The sequence below is a fragment of the Pelecanus crispus genome, chromosome W, assembly GCF_030463565.1.
Source record: "Pelecanus crispus isolate bPelCri1 chromosome W, bPelCri1.pri, whole genome shotgun sequence".
Taxonomy (NCBI): Eukaryota; Metazoa; Chordata; class Aves; order Pelecaniformes; family Pelecanidae; genus Pelecanus; species Pelecanus crispus.
In genome coordinates this window covers 7,453,561-7,475,219 of record NC_134675.1, presented here as the reverse complement: position 1 = coordinate 7,475,219, position 21,659 = coordinate 7,453,561, and the positions used below count along the sequence as shown (strand labels likewise).

General features: G+C 40.4%; 1 protein-coding gene across 1 annotated transcript in view; it reads left to right on the top strand.

Annotated features, from left to right (window-relative positions):
- Positions 1-9,914: 9,914 nt before the first annotated feature.
- LOC104027603 (fibroblast growth factor 10-like) overlaps positions 9,915-21,659 on the top strand; it is a 124,331-nt gene continuing 112,586 nt past the window's right edge. The window contains exon 1 of the mRNA XM_075725763.1: positions 9,915-10,245. Coding sequence (XP_075581878.1) covers positions 9,915-10,245 — 331 coding nt within the window. The remainder of the gene's footprint in view (positions 10,246-21,659) is intronic.

Genomic DNA, 21,659 nt, shown 5'->3' with positions numbered 1-21,659 from the left:
GAAGGCCAACAGCATCCTGGCTTGTATCAGGAATAGTGTGGCCAGCAGGAGCAGGGAGGTGATTGTCCCCCTGTACTTGGCACTGGTGAGGCCGCACCTGGAATACTGTGTCCAGTTTTGGGCCCCTCAGTACAAGAAGGACATTGAGTTGCTGGAGCATGTTCAGAGAAGGGCAACGAAGCTGGTGAAGGGTCTGGAGCACAGTCCTTATGAGGAGCGGCTGAGGGAACTGGGATTGTTTAGTCTGGAGAAGAGGAGGCTGAGGGGAGACCTTATCACTCTCTACAACTAACTGAAAGGAGGTTGTAGTGAGGTGGGTGTTGGTCTCTTCTCCCAAGTAGCTAGCGACAGGACGAGAGGAAATGGGCTCAAGCTGCGCCAGGGGAGGTTTAGACTGGATATTAGGAAAAATTTCTTCACGGAAAGGGTGGTCAAGCATTGGAACAGGCTGCCCAGAGAGGTGGTGGAGTCCCCATCCCTGGAAGTGTTCAAAAAACGGGTAGACGTGGCACTCTGGGACATGGTTTAGTCTAGTCTACCCTTGATTGGTTTAGTGTGGACTTGGTAGTGTAGGTTAATGGTTGGACTGGATGATCTTAAAGGTCTTTTCCAACCTAAACGATTATATGATTCTATGATTCTGTCTCTTCATAGATATGACTTGCACATTTGCTCCTGTTGTAGAGGACAATACTTTTTACATATTAGCTGATATTCATTGATTTGCTTTTGTCAGAAATCCAGGCTGGACATAGTAATTCGTGGTGCCAGGCCACTCCCTATCCCCAAATCTGTTCAGTTTTCAGAAAGGAGATCTACACGTGTCAGCCATCAATCAAAAAACTGAGGAGAGGACATCCTAGCCATCACTTCTCTGCGGATGCTCCTTGTCGGGAATAGGATAGGCTGTTTTCAGGGTCCACAGAACTGTGCATTTCTGAACAGACCTTCAAGGACAAGTTTCCATTTTGGAGGAAGGATGGTTTTTCCCTAGCTCCCATTTGAGTATACTAAGCAATTGCAAGAGAATGAAAGGATACGGATACTTCTTCTGAAAGCCACCAGGGAGCAACTTGTCCAATGGTGCTGTGCATAAGCTCCCAGTTTTAGATTTTTAGATTTCTGGAGGAGCACCTTTTACTGCAAACTGTAGAGAAAAAAGAGCTTTATTCCCCCCCCCCCCCCCCAATCTCAGAGCCTAATGTTTTTCCTTTCAGCAGTGAGAGAAGAGAGAGCTGACTTCTGGTGGCTTATCTGATGGTGTGATTTGTTGACAAATTTGAATGTATGTCCATAGGGAACCAGGACCAAAAAGACTGTTTGGTAATTAAATTGTATGGTCTGAGTTAATATATTATTTGTAAATGCTTTTTTAATTTTTCTGAGTAATTGCCATTCAGTTACCATGAATCTAACTAGCTGACTCTCATGCCTAGAGTTTTTTGTAAGGAGCATTTTCTTGCCACTTTAAAAACAAACTAACTCATTAAATAATAAAATTGTTAATTAATTGAAGAGTTTTGCTGCCTTTTGGTGTATGCCTGACACAAGCACCAACAAGCCAAGCTGATGTGGGGCAGGCTGAAGCAAGGGTCACTACTGTTTTGTTAAATTGTTTGTACAACAGTCTCACAGAACCTCAGAAAACATTAAAAGCACTAGTGTTGAATGCCTCAGAAATTAAGCAAATATTTTTATCCCTGTATCATCTGTGGAAATTGTAGTTTGGCCTATCTATTCAGCCCTTCCATATGCTCTCCTCTGCTTAGATGACATTTTGTATTAAGTAGTGATTTTCCACAGATGATGGTCATCATTTGCCACAACTAAGTAACTTGCTCTTTGCTGTTTATATTTCTATCGTTCAGATACAGAAAAAAGACTCCAAGATTATATTCTTTTCCCAGTAATCACATGAATAGGATAACTTGGTGATTCAGGGCTGGAAGGAATAACAGAGGCAAGGCAGCATCACAAGCAGAGTAGGAGAGAAAGAAATGGAGGAGCCTCTCCTTTTTTTGCCTCCTCCCTCCATTCTTTGGGTGCAAGACGCTCTTGTATGCTTTTGAAAACTGCTCAGAATGAGCTTATATCATATATACAGGCTTCTACTGCTTGTTATGATCAGTAACATCTCTTGGTTTGGCAGATTCCAGCATGGTTTAGGGGCTACATATTCCTGAGCTGCACTGAAAAAAATGCAGCAGGTTTTTTTAATATTTAGAAATATCCAAGGAAAGTATTTTACCAATTATTGGCATGCAAAAAACAATGTGTGTCATTTTCAAAGTTCCTTGCTTTTAACTGCATGTGGGGTACATGAAACATGATGTCAAGTTTAAGGAATCTGGCATTTAGGAGCTAATTATTATCAACAGTAACTGGCAACATGTTTAAAATCTGCAATAATTTGGATCTGTATGGCCAGTTGTTACCCACATGCTGTAAAGAAAAACAATCTTATTAAACCTAGCAGAATGGATGACTGCTCTTCAGAGAGCTGCTTAAATCTTTAACGTGCTGTAAACATTTTAAATAATGCTAGAAAGAAGAGACTATATTGTTATCCTTTGTGTTTTGATCTTAATAAAAAGCTAAACAATCTGCTAATAAATATAGAACTAATTAAGCTGCATTTCCAAAACCACAATCAGCAGCTGGAGAATACCTTCTAACAGAAAAAAATAATCTTTAAAAATATCACAATTCAGCAATAAGCTGACTTTGAGGGACTTGTTCTTTGATACAGAGCCTAGCACAGCAGTAGAGCCTGGCTGTTCTTTCTGAAATCCAGGACTAAATAATAAGAAGGGTGTATCTAGCTGGGAACATTAAGGGTACTAGTATGCCCTAAGCTATGAAGTGCTTAGGAAAAAATCCTGCATATTTCAGCTGACTCCATTCACATTTATTTTTTGTCTTCACAGTATCTTCAATGATACATGCAAAAAGGTATGGTTAAAGTCTTAGGAAAGGTGGTATCCAACCCTGCACAGCACTTCTGTGGAAACACAGGTGGAATGTACCCTATAAGAGATACTGTGCTACATATCTCCAGAATTATGCCATATGTAGGAAGGCTGACAGGTGCCCAGCCTGGCTTGCAGCAGCTCTGGCACTGCCCACTCAGCAGGAGGCATGGGGAGCTGTCCCTTGCTTCCCAGCCCTGCCCCACACTTCTCAGCTAGCAAAGGGCTCACTTCCATCTCCCTTCCTCACACTGAGAGGTGCTTACTCACAGAAGTAATTCCAGTGACTGCTACAAATTAACTGACAAAGAAGAGGCAATGTGTGAGCTATTAACTAGCTCAGAGGGAGCCCAGCTGGCTACCCTGGTTGCCTGTGGTGAGGCAAGCATGTTCAGCTGTTGGGCTGATGTTCCTAGCTGTCAGCTCTGTTTCAAATAGCTCCACAAGCAATGCCTAGAAGTGACTTCTTCACTCCCTTCCAGCAGCACTCAAGGAGCATGGAGCCCAGCAGAGCTGCAGAGTTTTGGTTTGGCTTTGTTGCCTTTGTAAAAGGGATCTTGGTTGGATCTAGAAAGAGTACTGGATAATTAGCACCTTTCAGGGTACACACCCCTGTTCATAAAAAAGCTTGTATAACTTTTTTTGGTTTTGTCTCAGTTACATCCCATACAAAGACCTTTTCCAGTAAATTAATAGATACAATTCAAAGATACAAAGATGATCTTACAATTAAATACCAAATTATTTCTATTTCTGGAAAGCTTCCTCCAGGGAACAGGAGCTTCAATGTCACAAATAAGCTGACACCTTGTTTCAGCTGAAGGTTTGGATCCTGGGAATGATTAGTGAAAATGTTTATAGTGTATCTTCAGAAGAAGAGAAGAAGTTGTATAAACAGTTAGAATAACTGGGGGGGGAGAATTCATTACTGTCAGCATTATCCATTACAAGGAAAACCCACAGGTGTATTAGTTTATGTGGAGGGAGCATATATCAGAATGCACAAAGTATTTCCTCAGAGCCCTGGTAGGTTTCCTCATGGAAAATGTAGGCTTAGATGAGATGATGAGAAAGAATTCTATGTAGATGTGATTAACATTTGACTCTTCCTGACAGTTTCTGACAGTTTTGTTCTTAATCGTTCATATTTATAGGAGTATTTAAGTGGTCTGCATTCATGGTAGTTCTGTATGAAATGAGAAAGAAAAACAAATCCTCTAATATTAAAGTAACTCCTTGAAAATATTGCCTTTTTAATTATTTTTGTGCTGCAGAGTATGCAAAACTGGCTGTCAGCAGACCATTACTAAACATGGTCAGTGTCCAACCCATGTACATAGCTATTTATGGCACTGCAGCTTAATGTCTGGGGGTCTGTAGTCTCTAGCTGACCTCTGTAGAATGCTTTTATTTATTTATTTATTTATTCTTTTTTTAAGAGCTGTATTTATCAAACAAAAATCACACTGATATTTTAAAATTTGTCATACATATATTATTCACAATACTCTTCATAATTTCTTTGTCAGACATAGCATAACCATAAACATATTCTAAGAGAATAGCCATAATTAGCATTTAAAGAAGAATAAACAATTTTCTTAATTGTCTACTTGAAGCGCAGCATTCAGACAGCTTTGCCAGTACATCCATGAGAGAGAAACATATCCTACTAATCTAAGTAACAGGGCAAATCCCAATGACCAAATCTTGCCTGGTCCCACAATTTATAGGTCTGTATACAAGATGACCTGTGTGGACCTAAGAGCTGCCATATTTTGATTCTGTTTCTTAAAAGAAAAACATAAAACATGGTATATTCCAGCTAATTGTTACTTATTGCCAGTGGCAGTGCTAGCCCAGCCAACCCTTCATTCTTCCACCAGATCTCAGAGACTGAGGACCATCTTACTCTTCCTGAGGACTAGCCTCAGCCTGGGCAAGGCACTTGGCCATTCTCACTAGCGATTCTGTAGGCTGGGTGGAACCAGGTCTGGCTGAACTAAATTTTGGTTATCTCGGACTCATTTTGCACGTGTTTGTTGTTATATCTTACCTAGAAATGCAAGTGGTTTTGAAATAAAAAAGAAATGCTGAAACAAGCATTTTATTAACCTCTGCTAAACTCTGCTCGAGTTCTTTTCCAGTTTTGGATGCTTAGTTGGAAAGGAGTGTGCACAGAGGAGCCAAGGAGTATGTTCCACACACTACCAAATCCCACTACAGGCAGCTAAAATAGTATTCTGGCTTTATATGTCTTATTCCAGCTATATATGTCACATGGATGAGTTATACCTCCTTCAGTCTTGATCTTTGACAACTTAAGGGCTTATTTTATACCTCATTCTATACATAAAATTAGAATAATATTAGTATTTGACACTTTTTAAATTACATGGATGTACATGAAAAGGTGAAAAATAAAGGCAAATACAATGATGGTGATTTTGCAGATTTCTCAGAAGAAAACAACTGTAATGATGATTTTTTTTTTCAAGCTTTAAGATGCACTTAATTCAGATATTATTTATTCAGGGCTTCCAGTCCCTGTTGTTGGTGGGCATGAACTCCACAGTATAAAGATTTCAGCAAGTAGCACTGCATCTCAAATCAAACAGCTTGTCTCATTGCTGGTTGGTGATTGTGGACATTATGTGCCACTGCCTTTTCTTTATAACTGAGATTAGTGTTTTACAACACTGCCAAGTTCTGCAGTTTGGAACTGACATCTAAGAGGCATCTGAGCCATCACTGACATTTGGCATTCCTTGCCTCATTTCTGGCAGAGCTGCCTCTCTGGCAGTGACATTCCTGGCCCAAATCTCTCTCAATGAATTCACTGGCAAATTTCCCAACACCTTGAATAAGAACAGAATTGGGTCCCATGACCAGAAGATGTATGTGCATCTCTCATCATACTGTAAGCAGCAAATGGTCATGATTGCTATCTAGCAATCCAAACTGAGGGGCTGGTGACATCTGAGAGTGAGTCGATTATACTAACACTCAAAGGCATAGACAGAACTTATTTACAACACCAGAAAAGATACCGCCTTACCTAAGGGAAATCATACAAGGCAAAATCTATTCCAACTACCTTAAAATATTCCTTCTCCGATTCAAGTCATCTACTTACCGCAGGGGAAAAAAAAAGCAACTTGAAAACATCCCTCCTTGCTGATCAAAAGACAAAAACATAAGTGATTGCTAAAAGTATCAAAAATATTTTGTTTAGACTATTTTTCATTAAAATCCACCTGTGTGATTAATTTCCCTGAACATTCTTTGGAAAGAAAACAGACCAAAAAGAAAATCCTTAAAATATATTTTCTACTTTTTGTACATTTTTTAGAAAGGTTTTTCTTTATTTCATTCTGGTTAAGTCAATGTAATTCAGCATTTATAAAACTGCAGTGCAGGAAACTTTTCACAAAATCTTAGAGCAGTAAGAGGCAAAACAGAAACACTGTTTTAGAAGCAGCAGGTACCATTTCTAATCTAGGATCTGTACTGAAGGTCAAAACTTCACAATGGAACAATTAATAAAGGAACCCATTAAGGTCTGATTGTTGCTGCTAAAAAGGAAGGTTGAATTTCAGTCCTTTGAAGTAACTGAGAATGATTCAGGCCTCATTACAGAGATATAATCTACATTCATACATTTATGTTAGTGATTCAAATCTATTGGGACAGATTGAATTCCATTAAATAGTGCATCTTTCCTGTGGAACTTTTCTCAGGCTTTCTCAGGCTAACCTAAGAGGTGACCTGACAATACAAAGTAGTGGGGTATTTAGGGATTCAACTGTGCTATAAAAGAAAGGCTATACAGAAAGTAGAAAAAAGAATGAGAGATAATCTAAAAAGCTATGTCAGCTTTTCATTTGGACTCTGTTTTGTAAATGCCCTCCCTGTCATCACATGGGATTGAAAAGGACTCTATGCGTTGTAGTAGTTTTAAGTACCGCACTGAATATTGCGCCTGCCAGAAGCAGATTTAATATGAAATTCTGGATATGTGGGTTTTGTTCTTAAACACAAGATCTTACAACCAACATACAGCCAATCACAAGGTAGAAATAGGTCTAAGCAGAACTCTTCCTGAGAAGAGTAAATTCAAGATGGTACCTATTTTTTTAAAGGATTAGGGGTTAAATATATCTGTTTGACCCCCACACTGCTATTTTCTCCTGCCACCAGAGATCCTAAAATGCCAATTAATTGTCTTTTCCAGCATTTGACAGGACAAAGAGAAAAACTGAAAGGTTTCTTCAAATGTGTAGTTTTAAGACATTATGGTAATTATTTATGATTTAAGCTGTTGGAATCAAAAGAACTTCAATTTTAGAAATAACATGTTGTACCTTTCCTGATCTAGACAGCAAGCGAACACTGACATCAGCTTTGTAGACATACATGTAAGCTGTCAGGCATTCATCGAAGAGTAGGCTTTTGCTTTTCATTTTGGTTTTATTTCTTTTTTTATTAGTTGCCACAAAAGGAAAGCCTAAACCAGATTCTCCAAAAATTTTCTGAAATGCTTTGCACTCAGTGCAAATACATGCAGAATAAATACTCTGAAGTACCATAAACAACATCATAAAACATATTGATTCTAACATTAAATGGTTTCATATTTAAGGCTATTTAAATGTCACCCCCCAGAAGCTGAACACATAAATTTAGCAGCTGACTCTCTCCAGAATAAACACCATAAGTGGAGAAAATAATTTCTAATTTCTGTTGTGAAGTTAACAATATATTTAACACCCTAATCTAATTAATCAGTCTAATTTTAGAACTATTTTTTCTTTTCTGCATTTTCTGTTGTTTAAATTAAGATTGACTCCAAATGCCAAATGTAATTGCATAGTTGGTTTTCCATTGCATTACACTAATCTGTGTTATTAAACTGCCTCTACCTCAAAAAAGTTCTGGTTTTAGGTATTGAGTAACTCACTGTGTTTCTGTACTGCTTCACTTCTCTGCTACTCCATTCTCTTAGCGAATGTTCCACCTACCTGCATTCCAAAACAGTTATTTTACAATACTAAATTCTGAACCAAAATTTAATGTCTTGCACGCTGCCCATATTCTGTCAGTCCCTGATCCCTTATCCTGGTGTTAAAAGTTAGTACATCATATGGAAGATGCCTGTTAATTACTGGGAAAGCTGACAGTTCAGTGATGGGCTAGAAATATGAACCTGTCATAACATTCAGCATGTGAAATGACAAATTAGGAGAGATGGAATCAAAGGAAAAAAACAACATATGCCCCTCTAGGAAAAATAATAGCTTGAAAAACTGCTTTAAAATAGCCTTGAAAATGGAAAATTTGTTTCTTTCTGGCAAAGGAAACTGCATTAGTTTAAAAAAAAAAAAAAGCAAAACATTCAGACAGATTTTATGGGGAAACCTTTGCAATCCCAATAAAGCCCCCTTTGCTTTGAAGTCAGATGCATGATTCAGTAAATGACTCATGTTAGCAATTAGAAAACGGTCATTTAGGGTCCTGATTTCTTTTGAGACAAGGAGGGTGAGGGTGGGGAAAGAGACACAATAAATCTTGAGAGGCTTAAAAGGAAGAGCAGGCTAAAGTATGAACTTTTTATTTCAGCAACGGAAGCGAGAAATCAGTGATTCATTAAAGGAGGGAGAAAGACCTCCATAGAAGCTGGCAAAGAAGGAAAAGGAGCTAATTACATCTCTTCCCTTTTTACTATCTCTGACCAGCATATAATCTGCTTTTCTAGGGTCTGCCTGTAGTATATACTTCTTTCTAACCTCTCCACCCAACCCCTCCTCCAGCGGGGGGGGAGGGGGATCTAGCAGGCAATAAGCTCCAGGTGGCTTTCTCAAGCACTTCACTGCCAAAAAAATAAAATAAAATCCTCCGCTAGAAAACAAGTTTCTTTTGGAGGGGGTGAATAGGGGGAGGGAAACCTCCCTAAAGGGGATTGGTTCAGCCTAGAGGAAAGGGAAATTAGTAAAGCATGAGTCTCCAAGCCATTCTGGCGACCGGCGCTCCGAGAAGAACGCTTTAGGAGCAATTAGCACCGAGCCGGCTGCTGCAGTTGCTGAAGAGAAAAGGGAGAGCAACTCCCGCAGCAGCAGCAGACGGCACCGTTCGCTCCAACTGTAAAAGGATTTCAGATGTCCCACCCCTGCTTGACCCCCTGCAAATAAGGGTTGACCACCAGAGGCACATCCCACCTCTGACTTGTAATCACTGACATTTAGGCTACAGCTTCCAACCTGTTTACAACTAAAGGGGGAGAGACAAGTTGGGATTTCTGTTTCTCAATTTTTTTTTAATAGTGTTCTGGAGAATTTAAAGCAAAACAAAGAGATTGTCTTCTCTAGGGTTGTCAGAAAGGACAAGTTGTGCAACTGGCTTGGGATTTGCAAAAAGGCAAGGGGGTGGGGATCAGAAGAAGGTGCAAAACCACAAAGTGTGAGTGTGGGGGGTAAAGGGTGTGTGTGTGAAAAATCCCTTCCAGCACCCTTTTCTGCTGGTTATTATTTTTGTTGTTCATTTTGCTGTCATCTATTTTTCAGACCTTTCTGCATCTAAGATAGTGAAGAAAGGAGTGAGGAAGAGAACAAAATAACTACTGAGAAGTCTCAGACCAGGTTGGGGAGTGTGTGTGTATGTTGGGGGGGTGGGGAAGGGAAAAAGGATTAACCACATCAACCCCCCCCAAAAAACAACAGCTCTTTTTTTCCTGAGGGAGGACTCGAAGGATTAAAAGGCAGCAACTTCTGAGGTGATTTGTCCCCTGAGTTATGGATGTTGGTGCACTTACTTCAGGCCAGATCAGAGCTCAGAGGGATCTAACCAGAGGCAGCAACCACCGTCTCTCCACTTGCCTTTTACCAGGTTTTACCCTTCCAGTATGTTTCATTTGATAAGACATTTTCCAGCACCCAGAGTTTCAGTACAATGTGCAAATGGATACTGACAAATGGTGCTTCAGCCTTTTCCCACCTGCCTTGTTGCTGCTTGCTGCTGCTCTTCTTGGTGTCTTCTGTGCCTGTCACCTGCCGCGACCTCGGCCAGGACATGCTGTCCCCGGAGGCCATCAACTCTTCATCATCCTCCTCCTTCCCCTCGTCCTTCTCCTCTCCTTCCAGTGCTGGGAGACACGTGCGGAGCTACAATCACCTCCAAGGAGACGTGCGCAAGAGGAAGCTCTACTCTTACAACAAGTACTTTCTCAAGATCGAGAAGAACGGCAAGGTCAGCGGCACCAAGAAGGAAAACTGCCCCTTCAGTAAGTACCGCTCGGCCGCCGCGCTGCCGGGCAGCGGCTGCTGCCGCCCCCCCCCCCCCCCCCCCGAGCGCCGCGGCAGCCCCGGCCCCGGAGCGCCCGAGCCCTCTAGCTGGGGAGGGACGGGGAAGGTGACGCCTCGGCGGGGAGGGCGCGCGGGGCAGAAGTGAGGTGGGGTGGGCTCGGCTCCTCTGGGATGCTGCTCCCCGCCAGCCCGTATCTGCAAATCTCTCCGTTTACATTTGTTTTGCAAGTGGTTTCGCCGAGCACAGTTTGTTTCTTTGCCTGGCAGAAGAGCAAATTAGAAAGATTTGTAAGGATGTGGCGGGGCGGGGGGCATTGTCTCCCGAATCTGAAAATCATTATCCCCTGTCACTAAAGTGCCTTGACGAGAACGCTATATTGAAGCAATGCATCGATTTCCCCCGCGCACACACACACTCTTCTCCCCGAGCCGCACAAGAGCTGTCTGCTCCGCGCTCCCTCTTCCCCGAGCCCGGAACAGGCGGTTTTTACTTCGGACTGGGATTTTGCCGAGATGCTCGTCCCTGGCGTGCGCGGTGCGCCCCGCCGCTCTCGGGTTGCGGCGCCGTTATACTACTTACTGCTCGCTCCATTGTAAACATCTGGGGCTGGATTCGCACAGACCTCACACGCATTTCATTGTCCTTTTTTTTTTTTTTTTCAAAGAAATTATTTCAAATTAAAAGTCATATGGCCGTTTCTATGGCTGTAGTTTCAAGCTTTTCTGTAGTACTAATTAGGCTTTTAGTAATAGCATGCTTCTGGTAATGTATTTTTGGCTGTCAGTGCTAGAAATGTACCTTTTTTTTTTTTTTTTTTTCGATTTTCCTGCCTGTGCAATTTCAAATTGAAGTAACTGTAGTAAATCACAATATATTGTATTGTAATTTAAGTGACTGCATCCCACTATAGGAGCATGCTGAAAAAGTAAGCTCTGTTATGCAAATATTGGAGGAAACTCTCCAACTTGCTTCACTGGTAGAGAACCGCGTTTTGGTTCTTGGACTGTCTTGCATAAATCCAGACAAACCTGGGGATAAATCTTCTGTTAAATTAAAACAACCTAAAGTAACTTAAGTAGATCCCTTGTTAGCTAATGTGTAAAGTATGGAGTACTTCAGCAGGTTGCTATGCTGTATGATAGACATTGCTGTTAATTCCACTGTATTTTTATTAAATACCCATAATATAGGCTTACAAACGGGGAGGAGAGGGCTGCTGTATCATATTGTCACTACTTCACTTGCTTCACCTTGCAACTCCATATTTTATCATGCACTTAATATTTGTAAAAGCTTTAGATGTCAAAGTAGCTGAATCTTACCACCTCCCTTTCTATATTTCATAGACAGCCAAATTCTTGAAAAACAGAGCTATGATGAAGGCATCACTTTGATGAATTTGTGTGGAACAAGGTCCTAGCACTGTATTTCTTAGATTATTTTTATTTGTGGAGGACAGCATCATTCCCCTAAAATGGGATTCTGAAAGCTTTGTGTGCATCTCTGAGAACACCAAGCCATTCTGTGTAGAATATTGCTGCCAAAAAGGCTATAAGGGGCCCAATCTGACAACACTTTATTCAGAGAAGTAACTGCTCATCTGAGCAGTCCCACTTAGCCAGCAGAACTGTTCAGTGAGTAAAGTTGCACACATGCATGAGCTTCTGCGAGATCTTGCCAAGAAGAGGTAGAATACACTGAAATGGACATATAAATCTTTCAGTCTATGTGCAAGAACAACCCCCTGTAACTATGGGGTGTGGTGTGGTTTTTTTTTTTTTAATTCTTTTTCCTAGTTTTCCAGTCAGTGCATCAGAAAGAGAATTGGCATTCTTGGTGATGTCATGGTTATTGTCACATCCGCAGAGTATCTACTGAGAGAAGAATGTAATTTTTTCATATAAATGCAAACCAATGCTGTTGTTATACATAGTTGTATCCTGTCCCTCAGGTTTATGTCCAGTGAAGAAAAGACTCCCATTGTCTTAAAACTTGTAACTTGCTAACCACACTTACATCATGAAGTCAGACTAATTTTGGAGGGGGTGGTCAGGCTAATTTTCTTTTTCTCATATGCTTATGTTTAAAATCCATTTATGCTGCAGTAAAGCCTTATGTGTAGGGCTGTAAGATCATGGTATGTTGTGTAATTAGACAATAGCTTTCGTGGCTGGCTGCCAATTAAGCACTGTCAAGCAAGAACAACAGTTGGAGAAAGTCAGAATAAACATTCAGAAAACAGAATTTAGTCCCCAGCCTTTAAAATGGCTCAAGTAGCATTCATAGATTTGCTCTATAAATATTGTGTAGAGTGCACTAAATAAGTTTACTTTGGCAGATATTTTCCATCTTGATTGCTTGGAACTATTCTATCAGCCTTTCTCTACCTATAGGGTAATGGGAACAGAGGTGGCTTCTGACTGCTCTGTCAGGAGGCTGGGGGAACTTGCAGCATTTGGCATAGATGGAGGGTGTTGGTCACTAGATAGAAGTAGGACACTTTTTAGGTTTTGTTCTATTGTTCCTTACATCTGGAGTTTTCTCCTCAAAATGCAACTACTCAGTACTAGCTCATCCCTCAGCACCACAGCTGTGAAGTCCCTTGCCCCTGTTCTTGATAGAGCCATTTGTATGCATGAATAAGGACAACTATACTGCTTTCTGGTGACTTAAGTACTTGTGGGGGGAAAACAAAACCAAAAAACCTCCAAAGAGTAATTACAAAAGCTTTTGCTATAACTTGAGATCTGGGCTGACCAAGAGGAGCTTAAGCCATATATAAAAATGGAGAAAAAACTGCACATGTGCAGATTTTGACTTGACTTGCACCAAGAAGGTTTTCTTGAAGATAGTGAAACTCTTTGGGCTTAATGAACAGCATGCATCGGGCTACGTGATATATGATAAGCTGGTTCAGGAAAACTTGAACGTATTTTCGAGTGTTATGCTATTTTTAATTTACTTTTAAGGCAATCGTTAAGTATTATGAAGTACATGCTTCAAATTTACAGGACAGATCTTAGTAGCTGAAGAATAGTAACACAATATGCAATGCTTAATTAGCAGCAGCTAACCTGCAGTCTGTAGGGGGAGTTCTGCTGAGCAAGGATTGCAGGATCAGGGCATTATTTAGGTACATGTTTAGGGAGTGAAGTCTGTGTCGTTGAGCCTGGATATTAGTGGGAAGAATTGCTGGAAGGATTCCTGCGAGCTTTGGACCAAGCAGTGCTATGCAAAACCCACGGTAGATGGCGGCACAGTCACTGTCTGGTGTCACCTCTGCTCGAAATAGGTGCACAAGAAGGGGCTGGATCCTCAGCTGTATGAGTTAATTTAGCTCAAGCAAAGCTAAAAGGGCTTACACCAGCTGAGAGGCTATTAATTGGCCTTCTGAGCATCCACAGTGGATTTCCAAACAGTGTAAAGGCACTGCAGTTGCAGAGTAAGAGTGTTTACTGGGGGAGCTAGCATGAAATAATTAGCTACTTCTTACAAACTAACCTATTCCAGGTTTTTTCCCCTGAGTATGTGATTAGGATCTGCTGAAGTCCCTGATAGCCTTTGGTTTTGCTTTAGCTAGTGTGGGATCAGATTAGCAACATAGTGACTAATAGCAAGAAAGTTTTGAGCCTCATTCTGTAGCCCAAAAGATTGTAAACTCTCTAATTGCTAGAAATGCTGAACGTTACTACTGAGGGTTTTAAGTGTGTGCATATCTATGACATAAATACAGACTTATACTATACATTGGGTTATATACATAAAATAGCATTAAAAGTGTTTTGATTAAGTATATTCAGTTTGATACTTGGTTTTTTGATTATACCTCAGGTTTAATAAAATCATAAAGCTTGATAGGTACATTAACCTCAGATGTACAGCTCAAACCAGATTAGAATACTTGGTAAAATATGTTCTTTTGCTACTGAACTTTTTTTTAAGCTAGCTGTTTGAGGTTATCAACTCCTCACAAGCTGGTGTTTGTAAATTAATGTGAGAACTTTTTTCTCCATTTTTCTAAAGACTGATTAGTGGGGGTATGTGTTTTGTTGTTTTACTCTCCATAGAGATCTGTTTTGTGTGGTGTTTTGTTTTTGGTTTGTGGTTTGTTTGTTTGTTTTTTTTTAACTAATTAAAAAGATTTTAAATAGGAAATGTCTTAGTGAAGTAATTTGAATTTTGGGTTCTTTAATATGAAATTTATATGTTCTCATGGAGATGATTTCTCACTTTAAGTCTTTTTTTTTTTTTTTTTCTTTCCCCTGCAGAACACAGTTATATACTTTTTAACCAGCAGTATATGACCTTAGGCACTTAGGATTTATGAATGTGGAAAGAATTGTACTACTTAATGTCTCTGTGACACTCTCCTGTTACTCTTACTGCATTCCTGCTTTGTGGACCCTCCATGCTGATACTGTAGCCCTGTCATAAATCTTTTCAAAATATACAGTTGTAAGAAGTCGTGTTGTCTTCATAAATCTAACTTATAGCCACTTGCAAAAAAGAAAGAGTTAGGGGCAATTGGACGTTTGTTCTATTTTAAAACCTCAGAAGAATGAGACCAAGGGGCATACAGGCTTATAGATGCCGTGCTGCTGTTTTAATGGAAGGATTCTCAGGTAGTGGCTCGGTCAAGGCTTCCCTTGAAGATGGCGTTAGCCGAGTGAGCACTATAGAATGTGCTTATACTTTTGAAACATCTTGGATGCATTGAGTCATAGGATGAGATCCTTGTTTTGAAACAAGGCATTTTAAGATGACTTTCAGATGTATTTGAGCTGTGTGTGCAAATTGGGGGCCTTTTCACTTCAAATGGGAGTCAGATCAGATCCTGCAATAGGGGAGTTTTTTCCTTTTCCAAAATGAAAGGCTCTGTGGAAGAAAACACTTCTGTGAGCAAATCTTGTTAGCCTGTGTGTCTTAAGTTAAAAATAGCAGGTACCTGTATGAACATAGGACAACATCTCCTCTCGTGGAGGATTCCTGAATTTTTCCTCTGAGTAATATAATTGCAGAAGGAATGTTCTAAATAGGGAAAAAACATCTTTGTAAACACTATTGTCTTTTTATTCTTAAGCTTAATATTTGGGATGATAGAAATAGTGTCAGCAAAGCAGAGAAATTATTCGGTCAACTTGGGATTTGTTATAATGCTTCCTTCATGGCCTGTTTTTGTTTGTTTTCTGAATCAAGCTCTTGCAATCCCTTCTTCCCCCAAACAGCACTGAGTTGAAATTTCAGTTTGCATGTTTTGAACACTTGCTACTATTGCTTGCAGTCACCATAAGACAGTGAACTACTTTATCCTAATATTCTGGGGTTTATCATCTAATGACCTCTGACACTTTGAACAGCACAAATAGTTTGAATGTTTATCAGCATTACCAACTAACGTCAGCTTGATGAGACTGCATGGAGAAGTAAGCTTTGCTTGCTTTGGGCTATGAAAACCAAATTATCAGATCAGAAATGGAGGATGCATTTAGTTAATGTGAACACATGTATGTTTCTTGGTCAGTAGGTATACTAGTACTGCTAGTCTAACTGTATGTACTTATCAAATTTTCCTTCTTTTGCTTCAACAACTTATTTTGATGCAATATTTTAATATCTTGCAGCCTTTCATTGTTCAGATACTTTGAACACAAAAAAGTAGTCAATGGTACTTGCAACCATTAGTTCTGTTAACTGGAAAGATCCTTTCCTAGCAGTATTAATTGCTTTTGTTGTTAGTGCCAATTTGTTGTAAAATGTCTCTGTTAGTTACAACATAGTAAAAAGGAGACAGGAAACAGTTACATGAAGTTTTGAAAAGTCAGCCTGGGAAAACTCTCTGTGTTTATGAAGAAAATGAAAATATTCAAGGGGAGGAGTGAGGAGGAAGTGGCTTACACTTTAATCACTGAATGGATATTAAAACTGAATTCATTAGTTAAGTGGATTAATAAAACTGATTACGCTACTTCATGAGTACAGTGCAACAAATGGAAGTTGCAGGGGAAAGAAATGGTTACAAGTGGTACAATGGGTACAAGCTAAATAATGGCTTTAAAGACACTCTGCTTTTAAATTAGGTCACTCGTGTTCTTTCTTTGAACATTCAGTTCTAATTGCAACAGTAAATCAAAGAATACATTCAAAGTAGGTTCCCATGTAAAGTGGACAACTGGACAGTGCCTTTTTACTGCTACTAACACGTGCATCCAATTACTGGGTTGATATACTCAGTGTCAGCTGTAAAGCATTCCCCTATTTTATAGTTAGCCTAAAGAATTATTAGTCTGTCCCCTTTCCTATTTACCTCTAAATAATCTGTCAGTAGTGTATATCTTCTACAGTTAAAGAGGAATTTTCACATGCATCAAAGCTAACTTTCAAAAAAAATAGGAAATGTTGAAAGTACACCAAAGTTTCATTCCTTTTCCCCCTCCCCCCTTTTGCAATTTCTAATGTTGTGCAAGAGAGGAAAAGGCTACAGATTCTAGAAACATGAATGCTGATGAATTTTATATAAAACCGAAGATCAGATCTTTCATAAACCTAAATTTAGTAAAGCAATATGATGCCTACTCCTTTCATGGTGGAAAACATATGTGAAGGACAATAAACTTAGTTGGTTTTTGCAGTTCCTGACTCTTCCTCCTACATGGGGAGCAGAGGTGAAAATGGGAGCCTGAGGAGTCTAGTTGCTCTTCCTTCTGCTGCCACTGATATTAGAGGTTTAAAATGTTACCTAGAAATAAAGGAAATATAAGTTTTCTTTCAGGTTCCTAATGTGCATCTGTGCAGCTGTAGTCAGTGTGTGTGGGAGTTGGGGAGGGAATGCGGAAGCATTTTGGAAGCATTCAGGATGATGCTTAATTGGAATTAAGGCATGGTGCTAAGTGGAGGCTGGGTATGAATCGGTGATATTGTGCGCACATTAGAGGAAGGGGGTGGGAAGTGTGACAAGTGCCGGAGCAACACTAGAAAGGATAAGAAAGAAATAAGGGCAGCATGTGTCATGAGTGGGAGAGAAGTGGGGAGAGGGGGAGTGTGGCCTACCCATTTTGGCAGCAGTGAACTGTCAGTGATATTGAATTGTTCTGTCTCATCTCACTGCATCATCAGTTTGCTCACAGCCTGAACTTACGAAGCCATCAAGGTGCCTGTTGAATTTGTCTAAAAGTATGTAATTGGTGTTGGGATATAAACTCTTCCCACTCCCACCCCCAAATTCATTGTATCTTCTCTGACCCTATTCTAGAGATACTATTTGGTAGGTCCTCTGGGATTCTCTTCTTCAGAGTATCCTCTTCAAGAGGATTAATAACCTGCTTTATTCCTAATGTCAAAGTCAGTATGTTACCTGGAAATAAAGCTCCCGAAACCAAAAATGGTTTTGAAAGGAGATAGTGCTTTATTCTGTGCAGGGTGCAAGGTGGAAGAATTCCACAAATCAAGCACACCAAGTTCGGATTCTATTCCCTTATTTATACATTGAATATACAATCTCCACACCTTTCTAATACATAATCATTAACCTGTCTTCGTGCGCTCATCTTCATTGGTTAACAGTTTACTCGCATAGTCTTTAAAGCTATAGTGTCTTTTTAATTCACTGCGCTTGCGCAGGAGGAGTGCAGGGGGGTACTTGCTTCAGTCTTTAATTGGGTCGGTGGTCGCGATCTCCCCCTGCCCGAATTACCTCTTACCCAGTTTCTCTCTAGCATGCCCCTTTGGTTCTGCCATCCCCTTATCTTTGAAGGTCAGCAACCAGCCGCTTAGCCATCCTCCCTTCCTCCTTACATTTTATCAATGTAGCAAAATATGCATTACTTCACTGCTACTCAAGGACTATATTTCATTAGTATAACAAGATCTACTGCTTAAAGGCATAGGACCATATTTCATTAGTACAACAAAATCTACTACTTAAAGGCAACAAGTACAGATTACTTGCAAGCAGAAAGGTGGGCAAACGTGCCCTTGGAAGTAATAAGTTATTTAAAGCAGCCACAAGCAAACCTGTATTAAAGAAGAAAAAAGTTGGGGGTTTTGTTTGGTTGGTTTTTCTTCAATTTTTCACTATGCCAGTACTATCTACTATACTTGTTATGAGAAACATACACCTGAAGGACATCGAGATATCCTAGACTTCTAAGTGTTTCAATCTTTTGGGGATGGAATAGGGTATTTTTATGACTGATATGTTTAGTGTTATTAAGTATGTCATATTTTGTAAGCTTATCTTCAGGATTTGAAGTAGTTACATAGTTACAAGCTCATATATTCAGTTACTGTTTGTTACTACAGTGAGCAAGGGAATATATGCTCTAGAATACGATATAGGATGACTATTTAATATGAAGTGGATTTTATAAGACTGCAGTTTTAGTGCCACCTTTTCATACATTTTTATGACATTTTAGGAGATGCTAAAGCTCCTGATGTTCACTGAAACAATCTTTTGACTTCAACAGAACAAAGTTTGTTCTCTCTGTATTTCCCAGATACTTATTTCTTCCCTGTGGTTTTCCTGGGGGTAAACATTAAAAGCATAAACCATGTTGATCTGGAAGTACCTCTCCCATCTACATGAAGTATCTTAATACCTGTGGCACCTGTCCCTTGGAGGCAAGGAAGGTAACAAAAACCTTCCCCTGAACTTTAACCTTAGCTGACTTCGCTGTGTCCTTCTCCCCTGCCTCAGGGGAAGCAGAGCGGTGCATGTGGCCCATGTTCTGATGACAGGACACGTTTCCTTTGTGAAAACATTAGTGCTAATAACTGCAATACAGAAATTGCATGCTCACTGAGGTTCTGTAGCTGCAAAATTAAATGGTAACATGAAAAGAAGCAGCAGAAAGAGTCTAGAGCTAACAGCATGAGCTGAGCTGTGGCTGCTTTTTTGCTAGTCTGCTTCAAGGTCTAGTCCTGGTTGCTCAGCTAACTTTTTAGATGCTGAAAAGATAACCCCCTTCTGTAAGAGATACATGTGTGGTTTTGGTGCTACCCTTACCGGGTATCTGGGTCAGCAGTAGATAATTTGGCCAAAGGGCTGTGCGAAGGCAATACCATGTGTAAACTGGAGCAGAAAGTTAGTACAAGCTGAGTTTCACCAGATGGTACAACTAGATATCCAAACCATTGCAAGCTCTTTAAATTATCAGTTTACCTGGTTCTGACAGAAATAGCTTGGAAAGTGAGTAGCATGTAAGAAATGGAAGGAAATTGTGATTGTTTCAGCTTTTTTACTTACAGGTGAAGATAGTGGGTGAAGGCACATGTTGTGCAAGTATGCTGATTATTACAAACGGTAACATTTACTGTCATGTCTGTTGGCTTTTATTCACAGACCAGCATCACCTCTGCTTCCAAAGACCTGTGAGCCCACACAAGCTTCCTAGGGCAATGCACAAACCACTTAAGCAGACAAAACAAAATTTACTGAAGTTAGCAGTGGGAGGTGAAAATGATGCCCTTTCTGAGCCCCAGAAGTGGATTCAATTCAAGAGGTTTTGCCGCTTCCCTTGGGTTTTGCCGCTTCCCTTGGGTTTTGCCGCTTCCCTTGGGTTTTGCCGCTTCCCTTGGGTTTTGCCGCTTCCCTTGGGTTTTGCCGCTTCCCTTGGGTTTTGCCGCTTCCCTTGGGTTTTGCCGCTTCCCTTGGGTTTTGCTTTGTGGGCAGCCCTAGTCCTAGGCCAAGAAGAATGGAGGGAGATGCTGAGATCCTGCAGGCTGGCAATTCTGTCCATCCTGGCAATGATGATGTATCCTCCTACTGTGGGAGATGCTGCAGGACAGGGGAAGGGGGACAATACTAACAAAAATCTCTGCTCCAAGTACTATGTAGAGAAATGGACCATTTCTCTCATAGCTTCATGTGCCCGAATAACCTGAGGAGTGGTAATTGGAACCCAGTCTGTACATCCCATGACATTTAGTCTATGTAAGAGCTATATATTACTTATTCCTTGGTATTTCCTTTTCTCCTATGGCACAAACCAGTCAAGAACAGTGACTGCTGATTGCTTCAAAGCCGATGATAATTGTATATTAAGGAGCTACAAGACTGAGCCTACTGACATTGCTAAAAACATTTTAAGATCACTGTATGGAAGACACAGAAAGATTACTATTAGTAAATGCAGTGTCTGAAATACCTTGCTTATAGGGCTTTGGATGAGGAAATGCATTTCAGATGGATGGTATACCTTACAGAACAGCTACTCCTTCAAGGCTGCAACTAAATTGCTGGTTGTCATGGTTTAGCCCGGGCCAGCAACTAAGCACCACGCAGCCGCTCGCTCACTCCCCCTACCCTGATGGGATGGGGGAGAGAATCAGAGGAATAAGAGTGAAAAAACCCACTCCTGGGTTGAGATAAAAACAGTTTAATAATTGAAATAAGGTAAAATGATAATAATAATACTATAATAATAATAATAACAATATACAAAGGAAGTGATGCACAATGCAATTGCTCACCACCCGCCGACCGATACCCAGACAGTTCCCGAGCAGCGATCGCTGCTCCCCGGCCAACCCCCCCAGTTTATATACTGAGCATGATGTCATATGGTATGGAATAGCCCTTTGGGCAGTTTGGATCAACTGTTCTGGCTGTGCCCCCTCCCAGTTTCTTGTGCCCCTGGCAGAGCATGGGAAGCTGAAAAGTCCTTGACTAGTGTCAGCACTACTGAGCAACAACTAAAAACATCAGCGTGTTATCAGCATTCTTCTCCTACTAAATCCAAAACACAGCACTATGCCTGCTGCTAGGAAGAAAATTAACTCTATCCCAGCCAAAACCAGGACACAGCCATTCAAGTTTAAGTCTTTTCAAATTTAGTGAGAGCATGTATAATGAGGCTGACACTTGTGTCATGTGGTATTAATCTGGTCTCTTGGTCATTTCTGTGTCTCCTGCTGCAGTCTGCTCTGAAAAAGACATATCTGCAGCTGGGGAGTACATAAGATTAACTTCCGCCTCTCTGTGGCTTCTTGCCTCAGACCACACACCAAATAATTCCTCAAAGCAGTATCCAGATTTTCTCAAAATTCACCATGCTTGGTTCATTCCTTCAGTTCTGCCACACATGCATTTGTGGACTCTGCTTGCAGCTGATTCTGCTTATGAAACAGGAAGCATTTTGCAAAGATGAGGATTTGAGACAAACACTATTGTAAAATATCTATAATAATTTTTCTGTGAAACTCTTCCCTTTTTGGTTTTGCTGATTTTGTAAATGTACACAGTAGACCATAAAAGTCAGCAAGATGTAACCTTTTTGTTTTCAACTGTACTCAGGGCATAACAAAGCCTGATCTAGCTTTTCAGTACAGACTGAATTATAGTAACTCCTGTGTCCAAAATGAAATAAAATAAAAAAGCAAACCCCAATACTT